General features: G+C 36.6%; 1 protein-coding gene across 2 annotated transcripts; it reads left to right on the top strand.

Annotated features, from left to right (window-relative positions):
• The first annotated feature begins 213 nt into the window (after window positions 1-213).
• Window positions 214-16,327, top strand: C3H5orf51 (chromosome 3 C5orf51 homolog). Of its 2 annotated transcripts, XM_034656964.1 has the most exons (7): window positions 214-516; window positions 4,308-4,414; window positions 6,507-6,650; window positions 9,426-9,557; window positions 10,428-10,542; window positions 15,525-15,711; window positions 15,836-16,327. In XM_034656964.1, the coding sequence occupies exons 1-7, from the start codon at window positions 417-419 to the stop codon at window positions 15,945-15,947; spliced, it is 897 nt and encodes a 298-aa protein (XP_034512855.1). In that variant the 5' UTR covers window positions 214-416; the 3' UTR covers window positions 15,948-16,327. The 2 variants fall into 2 exon arrangements, with proteins under 2 accessions (XP_034512855.1, XP_011234868.1); XM_011236566.3 differs by having other exon boundaries at window positions 216-516; window positions 15,525-16,327.
• The last annotated feature ends 394 nt before the right edge of the window (window positions 16,328-16,721 follow it).

Genomic DNA, 16,721 nt, shown 5'->3' with positions numbered 1-16,721 from the left:
CTGCAGCGCGGGCCAGAGACCCAACAGCGAGGTCAGCCAGCCAACCACCATCAGCCAGTCGCATCCACCTCTCCTCCCAGCGCCCCGCGGAGAAAGCTGGCTTCCCATTGGACCAACTTGAGGGCGTGGACATCTTTCAATTGGTTTAGAGGAGGGGGCGGGAGAGAGGCGTGCCCTGACGTCATGCAGGCCCCTGAAGTATCTCTGTCGCTCCGGATTATGGAGGGAGGGGAAGTCAGAGAGGAAGAAAATAAACAGTAACCACCTTTACCAGCCTATGCAAGCCCTCTCACGGAGCTGAGGTTCCCTCCCACCAACCAGGCGAGCTCCGCCCTCACGCCCCGCATGCGCAGGGGGATCAGGTGACCGCGGGCCGGCGCAGTCACGTGGCTGGGGCGCGCCCGCCCGTTGTGGCCATGGCGGCCGCAGGTTCCAGTGTGGTGAGGCGAGTGGAAGAGCTCGGGGACCTGGCTCAGGCCCACATACAGCAGCTTAGTGAAGCCGCCGGCGAAGACGGTGAGGGAGCGGAGGAGAGGGGGGCGGGCGGGCTGGCCGGTTCAAAGCTGGCATTTTAAGGCAGTAGGAGCTGGAGGCTTCGGCCTGTGGTCCGTATAGCGCCCAGACCAGAGCTACCCAAGGTGTTGCGCTTCTGACCTTCGCTGCAAGATTGGTTGTCCACCTCCCTGAACTTACGTTGCCTTGTGCCAGGGCATTTGCGTTGAAACTGCATTTTTCATAACCTGTGAAAACCGCTTACATCTCAGTCAAATCCGTTTCTCGTCTTTATGTTGATTACGACTGGGAAAAGGTTAAAATTTGGATAAAAGTACAAAAGTTTAAATGAGTGGTTGAAGCTGACAGTACACAAGTAATGATTGTTTTGGGTGCAGTAAAGATAGCTAGGCATGTATAACAGTTACACGTTTTCATTGCTGCGTTATAAATTTTCGTCTTCTGTTTTGGATTCTAAACCCACTGTAAATTGTATTCTACAGAAGAGCTTTACATTGCTATAGTTTGGATGATTCTTTCATATACGTCACCTCGATTCTTACAAGGACTGTTAGTATTAGAACACTTGTTTGGAAATGTCTAAGTGGTTTCCTTGGGACAGACTGGCTTAGAGAATTACCTAGACTTTTATTTATTTACCTCGACTTTTAGTTTTAAGTCCAATTCTCTTTTATTACATTTTAGCTTCTTATAGGCTCTACATTCTTCTCTTCTCTTCTCTTCTCTTCTCTTCTCTTCTCTTCTCTTCTCTTCTCTTCTCTTCTCTTCTTTTCAAGATTTTATTTGACAGAGAGAGAGGTAGCGAGAGAGGGAACACAAGCAGGGGGAGTGGGAGAGAGAAGCAGGCTTCCCACTGAGCAGGGAGCCCAATGCGGGGCTCCATCCCAGAACTGGGATCATAACCTGGCCCGAAGGCAGACGCTTAAGGACTGAGCCACACAGGCGCCCTTCTACATTATTTTCTTTTTGAGTTTTGAGCCTTTATTACAGATAGGTTTTTAAATTGTTGTGGATTGACTCATCGTCATCCGACTTACAGAAAAATAGTAGTGAAACATTTTGCAAGATGATTGTTGGTGAATTTACTGAAGAGGGTCCACAATGAAATGGCTCAAGTTCCAGTGGAGGTTATTTGCTGGATTATCTTTTCTTAGGAGTATGTTCTTCAAAACCCACCCATCACCCTGAAGCTGATTTCTTTTTCAGGGTGTGGTAAGCAAATCCCAGGATTCAGGTGAATAGTTTATGGACTGTAGTGGCTGTTACCTGGAAGTGTATCCAGGTTACCTGTAAATAAGCTATACAGTGATCTCTACCCCACCCCAGCTCCATTTAAACCAGCCTAAAGAGATCAAAGAGTGTTTTTTCATTTATCACTGAACCGGAAAGCCAGTCTCATTTTCCCGTGGAAGAGTTCTTTAAACAGACTAGAATGAGGGGTGGAAGTAAAAGTAAAGTGCTATATATTTCTGTTGGGAGACTTTATTTATTTTTAAAGATTTTATTTTTAAGTAATCTCTACACAAAACATTGGGCTCGAGCCTGCCAACTGCAGGATCAAGAGTCGCATGCTGTACCGACTGAACCAGCCAGGCACTCCTTGTTGGGAGACTTTAAAGTTGTGAAAATTTACTAAAATTGAAATGATAGTGATCCATGTTATGAGCTATTAATCAGTATTAATAGCAAGATTTTCTTACTTTATGAAGTTTAATTAAAACATGGTTTCATGTTTGAACTGAACTGGGCATTCTTTTTTTTTTTTTTTTAAAGATTTTATTTATTTGAGAGAGAGAGTGAGAGAGAAGGAGAGGAGGGAGAGGGGCAGAGGAAGAGGGAGAAGCAGACTTCGGGCTGAGCATGGAACCTGATGTGGGCTTGATCCCAGGACCCTGGGATCATGACCTGAGCGAAAGGCAGACACTTAAATCAACTGAGCCACCCAGGCAGCCTGAACTTGGCATTTAAGAGTTTATTTTTTTATTTGACAGGGAGAGAGACAGCCAGCGAGAGAGGGAACACGAGCAGGGGGAGTGGGAGACGAAGAAGCAGGCTCCCAGCTGAGGAGCCTGATGTGGGGCTGGATCCCAGAATGCCGGGATCATGCCCTGAGCCGAAGACAGACGCTTAACGACTGAGCCTCCCAGGCTCCCCAAAATGTGCCCTTTAATGTAACAACTATATATTTATGTTCGGTTGTAGGGATTGATAGTTCCTATTTTCTACTTCAAATTAGATCAGATGCAGCCACATATTCCATCTAAGAATGCTCTTTTTATTACTAAGTCAATTTTTGTTTTTTATTTCTCATTGTACAAACAATATGGTTACTATATGGAGTATGCCATGAGAGGGACTTTTTTCAGGATTATGTAAGAATCACTTGTCTTTGCCTTGCCAGTTGTTTCTTTGACTGAATGGTTCTAGTAAAAGTATTGCATTTTATAAAAGTTTGCTAAAATGTGAGCCATTATCCCCCTCCCCTGTAGTTAAGAGTTTGTGAGCTACTCCTTCAGCAATGGCTTACTGAATTCAGTGCAAGTCTTTACATTTAAAATAATCTTGCAGTTTAAGAAGAAAATATCAACTCAGTTTCTAAAGAAGCACATAAGGAGTGCCATGTCCCATACAATTTCACTTCACAGTAGAATCTTTTCTGGTTTATGTAGATGTACTTCTGGGCTGAGGAGGGAGAGCAGTGCTAAAGAAGTAGCTTTCAGTTCAGATGAATAGTAAACTTTAAAAGCAATCAGAATCTGGTTTAGATACAGATTAAGCTTCACCTAGGAAAACTTGAGGTCATCATATGATTACCAGCAGACATAACTAAAGTTGGTGGTGCCTTTACTTCAACAGTGAACAGCTTTTGTGTCAGTGCTAAAGCTGGATCAGATGGGCCTGCGCCAAGTATTAAATTTTCTGTCCATTGCTAGTGTTGGAAAGGGTATATATTTCAGAAGGGACACACAGAGGGGCAAACTCAAGGACTTTGGTGTCTTGATGGTGGGCATGTCTAAATTTGACGTGAGATGATGCAGAAGGGTAGATAGATAGCACCTTGATATGGACACTTTTGTAGGTTAGGGAGGAAAAATCCATAAGAAAAAGTGAAACCATAGGAGCAAAGGGAATATGATATTAGAGAAAGGAGAGAAATTAGACAATGTAGAGAGGAGGGAGGGTGAATTGTTTTTTAGAGGACGTATTAGAATACTCAGTTCCTTCTTTGAAGGAATTAGGTAATTTGTTCCATTTTAGGTTTTTAAAGGAATAAAATATGCAGGTGAATTATGTAATTTCAATTAATTGTAACAGCTGCTTACATACATAAGTACATAAACACAATAAAGTTATAATTGCTAAGGGCTTACATTTTATGAGACATTTGATTTAATCATGTTTTAGAAAATACATTTATGAAATTATAAGTTCAGTGGAAGCTCTTTCTGTAGATTTATGTATATTGTTTGTACTATTCCAATAAAAATTTTAAATTTATTACTTAAACATTGTGTGTGAACATCATAAAAGCAGCATTATGAAAATGATAAAACAGATTGCATTTAAGAAATGGTAACTGAACCTAGGAAGTTTAGTCTAGCTTTTCAGAATAAATTACCATGATAAATTTGTTAAGGATTAGGCATTATGATATACTTCATGTTTTACAAAAAATATTATTACTACCATGCTGCTTCTTCAAAACTGTAACAGAATATCATTTCAGATATACCTTTTTTTGTTCAATGCTTTGAAACTATATGAAATAATCTTCATATTTTCATCTCTTACAGATCACTTTTTAATTCGGGCCTCTGCAGCTCTAGAAAAATTGAAACTTCTGTGTGGTGAAGACAAAGAATGTTCAAATCCATCAAATCTTCTAGAACTTTACACACAGGTACTAAAAAAGATGTGGTTTCTGACATGTTGTGGAGAAAATTGCTTATATAAGATGACTGACTCCAAAGTTTAGGTGTAGCAAAACCGGTTTATTCTCTATTTAAAGTGTTTGATTTAGGGGCCGCCTGGCTGACTCAGTCGGTAGAGCATGCCGCTCTTCATCTCCGGGTTGTAAGTTAGAGCACCATGTTGGGTGTAGAGATTATTTAAAAATAAAAACTTTAAAATAAAAATAAAATGTTTAATTTTCGTCAAAAAAAACCTGTGTATATAAAACATATGGACTTGAAACTTTGAGGCAATATATAAAAAAGTAAGATTTATTATCTAATCTGTTAAGGAAAGAAATCTTGAGGATGACAGAATTGCTTCCCTTTATATAAAATTAAGTAAAACACTAATACATGCAATTCCCAAGTTCTTGAAGGTTATTAAGAGGGAATGAAGGTCTCTGTGAAGTCCCTAATTATTTTTTTTCCCCAGAAAGTCTTTTCTTGGGATGCTCAACGTGACTCTCCTGCTATTGTCATGTAGGTCTGTAAGATTTTTCTGTGTCCCCACCCCCATTTTTTTACTTTCCTTTCAAATTCAGGTCACTGTATGGACAAGACCTGTTTTCTTGGTTTTAAACACTGATGAGGCAAGTTGACATTAAGAAACATAATTTCATTATGTAAGTAACATTCCTATAGCACTTTATAGTTGACAGAGTGCTTCATATGCCCTTACATGATTGTGAAGGTATAATAATGATGAAGTGGTTATAAAAACTAAACTTAGATAAGCTTCCAAAGTACACAAGTATAGCACTTAGGTGCCTGGCACTCTGCTTTCCGTTAGGAAGTACATAAAACTGGGTTCTGCCTTCAGATATCATGGTTGAATGAGCCCATAACAACTGTACTCACAAACCCCAAAGGGCCCGCTGTTACTTGACAGAGATTTGCCTGGCTGTCTTTCCCTTTGGAAGACTCCGTGCTTGTTTCATGTCTTTCACATGGGAGAATTCTAAACATTTTATTTATTTATTTATTATTTTTATTTTAAGTAGGCTCCATGTCCAACATGGGGCTTTAAACTCAGGACCCTGAGATCAAGAGACACGTGCTCTACTGACTGAGCCAGCCAGGCACCCCTAAACATTTTAATTTATCTCTAAAGATAAAATGAAAGACCTAGAGATACAGATCTAAATTCCTGAGGCCTCCTTGGACCCTAATTTTGGTTCTGAATCAACAGGTAATTCTCCATAGGATAATGATCTTGCCCTTCGTGGCTTAGGCCTTCCGCACAAGAACGCTTAGCCCTTAAGTAATCCTGTATGCTAGTTAGTGTTCTGTTTGCTTCATATATGTTAATTCATTTTATTCTCAAAGCAAGGAACTTTGAAAAACAATTTCTTCGTTTTACCAATAAAAGAAAATTGACTTGTCCTTGTTTAGTTAGGTGATTAGTGGTAGAACTCAATTTCCTTAGTCTTAGTTCAATAAATTAAAAAAAGAGAAAGGGTTGGGTAGTTTTAAGGTACTTGAACAGAGCATCTTGTATTTAGGAATGCTGGGGATTTAGTGTTTAAATTTAGTAATGTTGGTGCTATGCTGCCTTTATTGGGTGGCAGGATACATATCCCCCAAATGCTGGTTCTGCATTTGAGGAAACAAATCCTTTGAAGATTAAATATATAAAACTAGAGGTATTGACCTTAAATTGATATACCAAGCATTGAGAAAATGTTGAAGAAGTATATATGTGTAAATTGCAAAGAACCTAATAATTATATTTTTCATAATTATGTGATTAGCTTATCTAAAGTCTCCATTTTATTTACTTTTTTTGAGAGAAGCAAGATCATTAATTCAGTATTTTAGAAGTTTCCTATAAAGTCCATCTCAGATTGTATTTTTCTATACATTTACAGATTCTTTACGTATACAGATTATATTTTTCTAGACATTTTTCCTACTTTTCAAATTGAAATATTGTGCTGGAAGATTTAACTGTCTAATAAAGCATCTGTATATGTAAGCTTAACTGTAAGAATTATTCATGTTTTTGTGGATACTCCTTTTTTTTTTTTTCTTTTACTTCAGGCTATTTTGGACATGACATATTTTGAGGAGAACAAACTAGTAGATGAAGATTTTCCTGAAGACTCTTCACAGAAAGTAAAAGAGCTGATCAGTTTTCTTTCAGAACCAGAAATTTTAGTTAAAGAAAATAATATGCATCCAAAAGTAAGTTTTGCACTCCTATAAATTATAGTGAAATGATGCTGATTCTTGCTGCATTGTTCCTCAGAGTCTGTAGTTTTTCCTCTGGAATGTGTCTTTTTCTCTGTTTTAAATTAAGATTAAAGGAGGGATATATGAGAGTTTAACACTTCAGACCAACATCATAACTAAAGTATCATATATATGTTTCAGAATATTTGCATGATTGGATTGTGGTGAAATTAATGGTGTCTGATCATTTTCTAAACACAGATATTTGCTGTTTGTTCCCTTTACTTTTGCAGGTACTTTTTTCTTGAAGGTCCCTAGTGATCTAATTACCACATCTCTTTTGTCCTTTTTGCAGTTCTCATCTCCCTGGACATTTGCTGCCTTCCTTGCCATTGATCACCCCATCCCTCTGAGGTCCTGCATGCTCCTCTTCATGTCTCAGAGCCTTGCTCTTTCCCAGGCACCTCCCCTCTCCCCCATCCTGGAAAGATAGGCCCTTGCCAGGGATATCTTCTTAATCCTCTGATCATCTCTGTTCTGTCTTTGCTTCATAACTTGTTCACATGCTTTTTTACTGTCCTCTCTCTTTAGATGATTCCAAGATTTTTGTCTCTAGACCTGGTTACTCTTTCAAGCAAATAATTCTCTAACTGCCTGCTGGGTCTCTTTACCTTGATTTTTTTTTTCTCTATGTGTTTATCAGGGGATGCTAATTGTGGAAACACATAATCCCGAGTTTATGATGTAACACAGTAAAAGTTTGATTGATTTTTTTATAGAGATAGAGAATGAAATCACAAAGGCCTCATTTTAGGAAGCTTAATTCAGGAAGCAGCATTTTTTTGAAGATTTTATTTATTTATTTGAGAGAGAGAGAAAGAGCATGTGCACACGTGGGGGTGGAGGGGCAGAGGAAAAGGGACAAGCAGGTTCCCTGCTGAGCAGGGAGCCTGATGGGGGGCTCCATCCTAGGACCCTGGGATCATGACCTGAGCCAAAGCAGACACTTAATGGATTGAGCCACCTAGGCACCACCAAAAGCTTGATTTATTGAAAATGTTTTTGTATATATTTTCATTATTTTATTGTAGCAATAGTACAAATAAGTGTGATCTTGTTTCAAGTAACATATTTCTGAAAAGTTATGCTTTTTTAAAATTATTTTTTATTGAAGTATTGTTGACATACAATGTCACATTAGTTTCAAGTGTACAAGTTAGTGATTCAAAAACTCTGTAGGTTATTCTATGTTCATAAGTGTAGCTACATCTTACAAGGCTATTACATTACCATTGTACCTTTTTCCCCCTGTGACTCAACTGATTACATAACTGGAAGCCCCTACTCAGCCTTCACCCATTTTGCCCATCCCTCTGGCAACCTTCAGTTTGTTCTCTGTATTTATGAGTCTGATTCTGCTTTTTGTTTGTTTATTCATTTGTTTTGATTTTTAGATTTTCACATGTAAGTGAAATCATAGGGTGTTTGTCTTTCTCTGTCTGACTTACTTCACTTAGCATGATACTGGCTAGGTCTATCCATGTTGTCACAAATGGCAAGATCTCATTCTTCTTTATGGCTGAATAACAATCCTTTGTATATACACACCACATCTTTATGCATTTATCTGTTGATGGACATTTGGGTTGCTTCCATATCTTGGCTGTTGTAAATAATGCTGCAATAAACATAGGGGTGTGTGTTTTTTTTTCAAATTATTTTTTTTGGGGGGTATATACCCACTAGTGGAATTATGCACTTATGGATCCACTAGTGGATCATATGGTAATTCTATTTTTAATTTTTTGAAGAACCTCCATATTGTTTTCTACAGTGGCTGCACCAATTTACATTCTCACCTACACTGTATGATGGTTCCTTTTTCTCCACATCCTTACCAACACTTACTATTTCTTGTCTTTTTGATTCTAGCCATTCTGATAGGTGCAAGGTGGTATCTTGTTTGATTTGCATTTCCTTGATGATTAATGATGTTGAGCATCTTTTCATGTGTCCTTTGGCCATCTCTGTATGTCTTCTTTTGAAAAATATCTATTCAGGTCCTCTGTTCACTTTTTGATCCTATTATTTGGGGTTTTTTGATGTTAAGCTCTTTATGTGTTTTGGATGTTAACCCCTTATCGGATATATCATTTGCACGTATCTTCTCCCATTCAATAGGTTGCATTTTCATTTTGCTGATGGTTTCCTTTGCTGTGCAGAAGCTTTTTATTTTGATGTAGTCTCAGTAGTTTATTTTTGTTTTTGTTTCCCTTGCCTCAGGAGACATACCTAGAAAAGTGTTGCTAAGGCCAATATCAAAGAAATTATTGCCTCTGTTTTCTTCTAGGAGTTTTATGGTTTCAGGCCTTACGTTTATATCTTTAATCCATTTTGAGTTTATTTTTGTTTATGGTGTAAGAAAGTAGTCCATTTTCATTCTTTTGCATGTAGCTGTCCAGTTTTCCCACACCACTTACTGAATGAAAAAGTTATCTTTTTAATCAGATTATAAAAAACTTATATTTTAGATATCTTAGAATTGGCTACTAAAATACTGAAACATTATTTTCTAAAAAATTGTAGATTGGAGTAGTTATTTTAATTTTCATGTAGCAATAGATTTCTATACTTCTGATTCAAAATAAGGCATTCATGTATACGAAGCTAAGTAAAGGGCAAATTTTGTGAAATGAAAGCATTTTGAATTGCTCAATATTTTGAAATTAATTTTGATTTTTACAGATGTAAGGTTTCTTTTTTTAGCTATGTCTTTGTTTTTTTCAGCCCTGCGATTTGCTTGGGGATGAACTCCTGGAATGTCTCTCTTGGAGACGGGGAGCCCTACTTTATATGTATTGTCATTCTCTGACCAAAAGAAGAGAGTGGCTCACAAGAAAATCCAGTTTGCTTAAAAAGGTAAAAGGGCATTCCTTATACATTTTTGATCATTGACGTTTATAGATTTCAAAAAGCTGTCCTTGGTGTAGTTACAATAGTAGCGGAGTCAACAGTCTGGGTTTACATTACTAGCTATGTATTCTTAAACAAATTGGAATTATTGTGAAGATTAAATAAGATAACATGTGAAAGCCTTTGTAAACTGGTAAATTCTACGTGCTTTTTTTAAGTTTCGAATTTTTATTTTTTAAAATACAAGATAGACAGTCTGTATTAATTTCGAAGCATATTTTTGGCCTGAAGAAAACAAACGTGGTTGTAACCCTCTCTGTCAGCAGATCACTCATAAAGAACCACTATGACCCTCCTGCTAGAACATGGTAGCCCTCTGGTTCATCTTGACTCTTCTGACCAAATCAGTAAATCTTAGTGTTAAGTATCACTAGGAGTTTAACTTGAGTTGATTGTACACATAGTTTATGTGGGCCTGGAAGTGAGAGGTCACACTTGATATAAAAGCTTGATCATAGTATTTCTAAATTATAATAAGTGCATACATATTTTAATAAATTGTTATTGAACTCATCTTTATTATCTTTGTCCTTTTCTTCCTCTGATAACATTTTTGACAAGTGTATTACTGAATCATGTGTTCTTGGTTAATTTTTTCCCCCATACAATTTTGCTTTTTGGAGCATTTGAAAGGTTACATTTATAAAAGTTATGGGGATGGTGGGTCCTTTTACCATTGTAATATAATAACCATAAGATATGTCTACACATTAGCCAATTTTCTCTTGAGTAAAGAATGGGGAAAAAATTAACATTTGAAATTTCTACAGTCCTGTATATAATACTTGCAATTCTTTGGCTCTGACTTTCATTTAGTACCTTATTGATGGAATCAGTTACTTGCTACAGATGCTAAATTATCGGTGTCCTCTCCAGTTAAATGAAGGAGTTTCTTTCCAAGACTTAGACACAGCTAAATTACTGAGTGAAGGTAATGTGATCTCTTTTTGAAGTTTTCTGTTTTAAAGGTTTTTTAAAAATTTTAAGAAGTTTATTAGACTTAACTCTGATTTAAATGAATTTCAAGTTACATTATATATCAAAAAATAATAAAAGGGCTTTTAAAAATTTTAAATATCTTCTCATGTAATACAGAAAAATACTGCTAATCTCTTTCTAGTAGTTCTGGGAGAATTATGTATCATGTTGCTCTTTCACGTAAAAATGGTCTGGAGCTGGTGATGGTGGCTCCAAGGCATCATCAGGTTCCTACCTTTTCCCTCTATCATCTTCAGAAGTACAGCCTTACAGCCTCAGAGGGAGGCACCTGATATAGACTACCATGTAAATAGTACTTCCCAGAGTTGTGCAGCATGAATCCCCATTGAGGACACTGCATTCTCACTGTCTCAGGATGCTCTTGGAGCTCCTTTCATCTCACCTATGTTTCAGTCTATAGGAATGGCAAAAGGATGTTTCTTTCAGCCAAGTCTAAAAGAGCAACCTTAGAAGTTTCTGACACTTAAACTTCCACCTACATTTCACTGGCAGGAATTTAATTACATGATTTCATACAGGTACAAGGGAACCTGGGATGTACAGGATAGCCCTTCACCTGATACATTGCCATCCCAAATAAGGTTGTCTCTTAACTGAGAAAAGAAGGGAAGAACGAGTATCAGGTGGCAACTCTTCGTTCTTGTCATAAATGTCTATGCACTTAAAAATATTAGGAACTGGATATAGAGCATCATTTGGGTTTTAGACTGAGGTGTGGGAGGGAAGAACCACTTATTTTTACCATCTTTTTATAAATGGAGGAACTGAGGTCCTGATAAGCCACATGACCTGTTAAAGGTCACATACCTGGCAAGTGACATTTGATTATATACATAAACTTTCTTTCATACTTCATCTGAAAATTTGAAATTATACTTCATCTGAAATTAAATATGGAGAAGAAAAAGAAAACTTAGGGAAAATTCTATAGTTCAATTTTATAAGTATATCTTAATTATTTTTCTTTGTTAGCTTCTGTAGGCTTTTCCATTTTATTTGAAAACATTGCTTAGAAAAAAAACAGCATGATTTAAGTGTCATTAACATGTGACTGACTGGCTACTGAAAGTTATTACTTTCAGTTAATTCAGGCAAGTAGCTTGTCCTAAAAATTGTCAATACCAAATGCCATTCCAGTGGGCATGATATTTTGACAAACGTGGGGTGTTTTGACTTATTTGTAGGAACTATTTCTTTCAGGTAACTAGTAAAGTGATTAGCTGCATTGACAATGGCCTTTCTAAAATCTCACCCACCCACATGGATTGATAGAAACGAAAAAGGGATGGACACCAAAGCCTATTTAGAACCAAAGAAGGTAGCAAGATCAGCAATTTCCCTTATTCTTCCATTTCTAGTCATAGGGTAGGATACTTTTATGGCCTGGAATTTTCTCTAGGATGTTTGTGGTACTGGTGTCTTCTTTTAAATCATAATTTGATTGTACTAGCCCCTAGCTTCCACTGCTTCTTCAACAGGAGAATCAAAAGGGACAGATCTTCTTTCCAGGAAAAGAGAACACATCTGCTCCCTAGCACTTTGGCCACAGGGCTAGATCCTCTTCTGGTGTTAGCTTCTTGCTCTCTTCTAAAGCAGTTTGCTCTTTCCTACTTCTTCTCTCTCAAGATGTAGATTAGAAGCCAGCAAGCCTATCTTTCATAGGCTGAATTACTCATGAGACCCCATTAGAGAGGGGGAAGCATAATTCTGAATTATCCTTAATATTAATTTAAAAAGTTCTATATGAATTATCAAAATATTTTTGTGGCCAGATCTTAATGATGATTTACGCAACTTTAGGTAAAACTCAAAGCAGTGTCTGCTTAGTATGATTGTTACTTCTTCTTCCAAGGTGAGATAATCATTTGGTTGTCCTCTGAACATATATGCCATTAAATTTTCAGCTTTTAAAAATTACCAAATAATGTCTTCAGTAAGCCTCTTTATGTCATTTCTGAGCCTCATTCTTCTGTGGGCCCTTACAGAAATAGCCTTGTCAGAATAACCCTGGAGTCAAGTGGGTTAAGTCAAAGTACTATTGAGCTTTCCACACCCTTGGTTTGTGACCTTTTTTATACCATTGAGGACCTCCCCTGCTGCCTTCTCAGCAGCATTTTGGCTTACAGCTTAACCTAGAACCTGGATTCTAGATCCCTGAAAGGACCAGCTCTGAACTAGCATCACTTATTGCCTGGGTAGCTTGTTAAAAATTAACAGATTTCTGTGTACCACCTGCACGGTCAGTTCAATATATGGAGTCCAGGAATCTGTTTTTAATAAGCTCCCATATTACAACGCAGCCAGATTTTAGACATCACTGTTTCAAGTGGAGTGGATATCAGTTTGGCCACCTCCACCCTTTTTTTTTTCCCGTGTGGAAGTCCTCTTTCTGCCCTCATTCTCACTTCATGGGTTGTTCCCCTCCCTACCTGCACCTCCCATTATCACATATGTTTCACCAAGTACACTGACTTGCATAATGCAAAGTGGAATATTTTATTGACAACCATGTAGAGCATTAAGAGAAAAAATATCAAGCAAAGTTCATAGCAGCAAAAAGACTATAGCTAGAGAGTAGTGGAATCCGTGGGGAAGTTGAAAGGGAGAAAGTGCTTAATTGACATTGTTCATCTCTTCTGTTGATACTTAACTGCAGTAGTTTAGCATAGTCTCTGGATCAGCAGCATCACCCTAAGTGCTAGGACTTTGTGATAAATGCAGATTCACAGACTCAACCCCATACTTGAATCTGAATCTCTGGAGTTGGGGTGCAACAATCAACATGTGCGTGTCCAGGTAATCCTAATGTAGGTTTTGGAACCACTCTTGAGCATTTTCATTCTCTCTAGTAATATTTCCCCACAGATATCTGTGTCCCTATTCAGCAGTCACTCCTTGTTAATATAAGAATGAAGCCTAGACTTGGGCACAGATTGGATCCCAGATGTCCCCTAGGTAAACACTCCTCTCACCCTTCCCAAGTGGCTTCCCTTTGTGGGACATACTTCTGTTCCTCCTCCCAAAACACTAGCCTGCTTAAAAGTTCATTCTTCCTTTCATTTTTGTTTCTATCTTTTTATTCCCGTCCACCATTCTTTTTAGGAACAACTAGACAAGATATAGGATCACAAAAATAAAAAGGATATGCATTCAACAAAATGCCATATCTAATACAAAATATAATTCTGAATAACATCTAATGCTGTAACCAGCTTATCTGAGGTTTATGATCTATTAACTAAAGAAAAAGTGAAAAGAAATGATTATATTTATTAATATTTATATGTTATAGCAATAATGTTTATACTTCTATAAAACATAGTACATAACACTTCTATAATATAATATGTATGTAATGTTTTATTCATAGAAAGTATAATTAATGTAGTGTAGCCTATCATTTTCATGAATGCAGGCCTCAGATTCTGCTTTTAAATGACTGTTTCTTTTATTGATGGTTTAATGAGTCCTCTCTCCTGCTACACCTGTTCTTTTGGTGGTACTCAGAACCTGAATTGAATTTGAGGTAAAGTGAAGGGGATAACTGTAACAACTAATTCTGAGACTGTAAAAAGTTTGTGGTAGATTCAAGACAATAGAAACTATGATTTGAAAGTTGGATTTTTCTTCTATTTTTATATCACTAGTACCATCATAGTAATTTCTGATGAGCCATATTAGGTGAGCAGCTGAGATTATGATACCCATTGATTTGAGGTACACTTTTCTAATCATACGTTAGAAGAAATTATTTATTCTAGTGGCTTTGAGAAGTATATAAATAATCATGTATAGCGTTTTATGGTTTCTAAAACTTTTATATATTTTTCTTTATATATTCCTTTTTTTATTTTTTATTTTTTAAAATTTTTTTTATTTTTTAAAGATTTTTATTTATTTATTTGACAGAGAGAGAGATAGCCAGCAAGAGAGGGAACACAAGTCGGGGGAGTGGGAGAGGAAGAAGCAGGCTCCCCGCGGAGCAGGGAGCCCGATGCGGGGCTCGATCCCAGGAACCTGGGATCAGGCCCTGAGCCAAAGGCAGAAGCTGAGCTACCCAGGCACCCCTCTTTATATATTCCTTAAGACAACTCCATAAAATAAGAGGTTGTATGGAATCTTCATTTTTCAGATTTGCAAACTTAGGCTCAAAGTTGCCCAAAATAGTAGTCAATAATTTATACCCAGATCTTTTGATTCTAAATCTATATGTCTGTCCACCAAATTAATATACATAGTATGCCATATTTAATTCTATAATTACTTTATTTCATAATAAGAATGCTTTTTAACTCTTGATGACAATCCTACATTGTATTCCTTTTTTCTGGGAATATAAAGCATCTTGGATATAATTTAACATCTTTGATAATTCAGAATTATATGGCCTCCTGGGGTCATACTTATGTATGATAATTTCTGTAGACTCTTGTATAAATACAGGATATGTAGAATACTTGACTGGAACTGTATCACTGATCCTAGACTATACCCCAAAATACAAGTTGTGTTCATTGATGAGATTCAGGGAGTCTCTGAATACTCTGAAATTGTATGGCGAATTTGACGTGTATATTCTGGGAGAAGTTCCATTGATTATATTAGCTTCTCAAAGAAGTCTTAAAGAGAATCCCAAAAAAGCTAAGAACACAGTGACCTAAATAATTATTAAAAAAAATTTCTCTGACAATACTCTGGTTTTTTGGAGGGTGGGGGTGATGGACCTCTTTTATAGGTAAAATAGTGATAGAAATGCCAATTGCATGAGGAATATATTAATGATAATTTAGCTTTTCTAGTGTAACTGTTAAATGAGATGGAAAAATGCTTAATGACACAAAAGGAATTTATTATGGCCAGGGTTTCTTTTTAAACATTTAAATTCTAATTTCTCAACCTAAATGATTTTCCCAGGAATATTTAGTGACATTCATTTGCTGGCTATGATGTACAGTGGAGAAATGTGTTACTGGGGATTGAAGCATTGTGCAGATCAACAGCCAGAAAATCACGAAGTGGATTCTGGTGTTTCTGGAGCAAGCTACATGACACGAAAAGAACCCTTGGATTTTCGAGAAGTAGGAGAAAAAATTTTGAAAAAGTATGTATCTGTGTGTGAAGGACCCCTGAAAGAACAAGAATGGAATACAACAAATGCAAAACAAATATTAAACTTCTTTCAGCATCACACTAACCAGTAAGTTCATCTATTCCTTTTCAAACAGGAAAACAAAACAACCCATGAAATGGAAAAGTTCCAGAAAAGAAGACATATTGACTCTGTGTTTAAGAATGTTACACTACATAAAGATATCCAGCGTGGTTACCTATTTTTAAATGCCATCTTTCATTATATATTTTTAAATCTATGAAGGAACAATTCTTAATTTCTAAGATGGCATGTATGTTATTCTAACTCAGCCTGAACTGCAGATATTCTATAACTAATACTAAGTAGAACTCAAGTTTAGCTTTACAAGTTTTTTTTTTATTATTAGTTTTTTTTATTGTGACATAAAATTGACCATTTTAAATATCTTTAGATTATTTTTAAATCTGTCTTGGAAGTTTGCTGTGCTTTAGAGATTAAAATCAAGTCCCCTCATTGCTTTAGATTTATGCTAAGGATATAAAAATTGGCAAAATAAAAAATTATGACTAGTTTTTAGACTCCATTTCCAGAATAAGATGAATAATTAAAGATGCCACAAAAGAAATGTTTCATTTTTCGTTTTACCATTACTCGTAACATTTACAATTTTTATTCTTTTGGGCATTATATAAAAATTTTCAAGTGCTTTTCCTATTTTCTTTAAAAGAAAATAGATGGTTTATCAAATGAGTAATGACGATGAAACCAAGTTAGGTTAGTCCATCGTTAGGTCATATGTGTTTAGAGTGCACCTTTTCATATTTTTGTCTTTAATAGTCGAGATGAGTGATAAAGGCCAGAGAAACTAACTTGCTATCTTGCTTACAGTATTTCTGTCTGCCTCAATTTCTGTTGTCATCTTGGAATGATCTAATAACTTGCTGATATCCTTAACTTCTGCACCAGTGACTTCATCATATTCCAGGAACTTACTCCCATGGCAACACCTTGAATGAATA

This window comes from Ailuropoda melanoleuca, chromosome 3, assembly GCF_002007445.2.
Source record: "Ailuropoda melanoleuca isolate Jingjing chromosome 3, ASM200744v2, whole genome shotgun sequence".
NCBI classification, from domain to species: Eukaryota; Metazoa; Chordata; class Mammalia; order Carnivora; family Ursidae; genus Ailuropoda; species Ailuropoda melanoleuca.
Note: the sequence above shows the minus strand (reverse complement) of the source record. Positions and strands in the feature narration are given on the sequence as shown.

Excerpts from the sequence above, each read along its gene's own strand:
- C3H5orf51 (XM_034656964.1), top strand. The coding sequence starts at position 417 with ATGGCGGCCGCAGGTTCCAGTGTGGTGAGGCGAGTGGAAGAGCTCGGG. Across the intron at positions 517-4,307 it reads TGAAGCCGCCGGCGAAGACG|ATCACTTTTTAATTCGGGCC; the intron begins GTGAGGGAGCGG and ends CATCTCTTACAG. Across the intron at positions 9,558-10,427 it reads AATCCAGTTTGCTTAAAAAG|TACCTTATTGATGGAATCAG; the intron begins GTAAAAGGGCAT and ends ACTTTCATTTAG.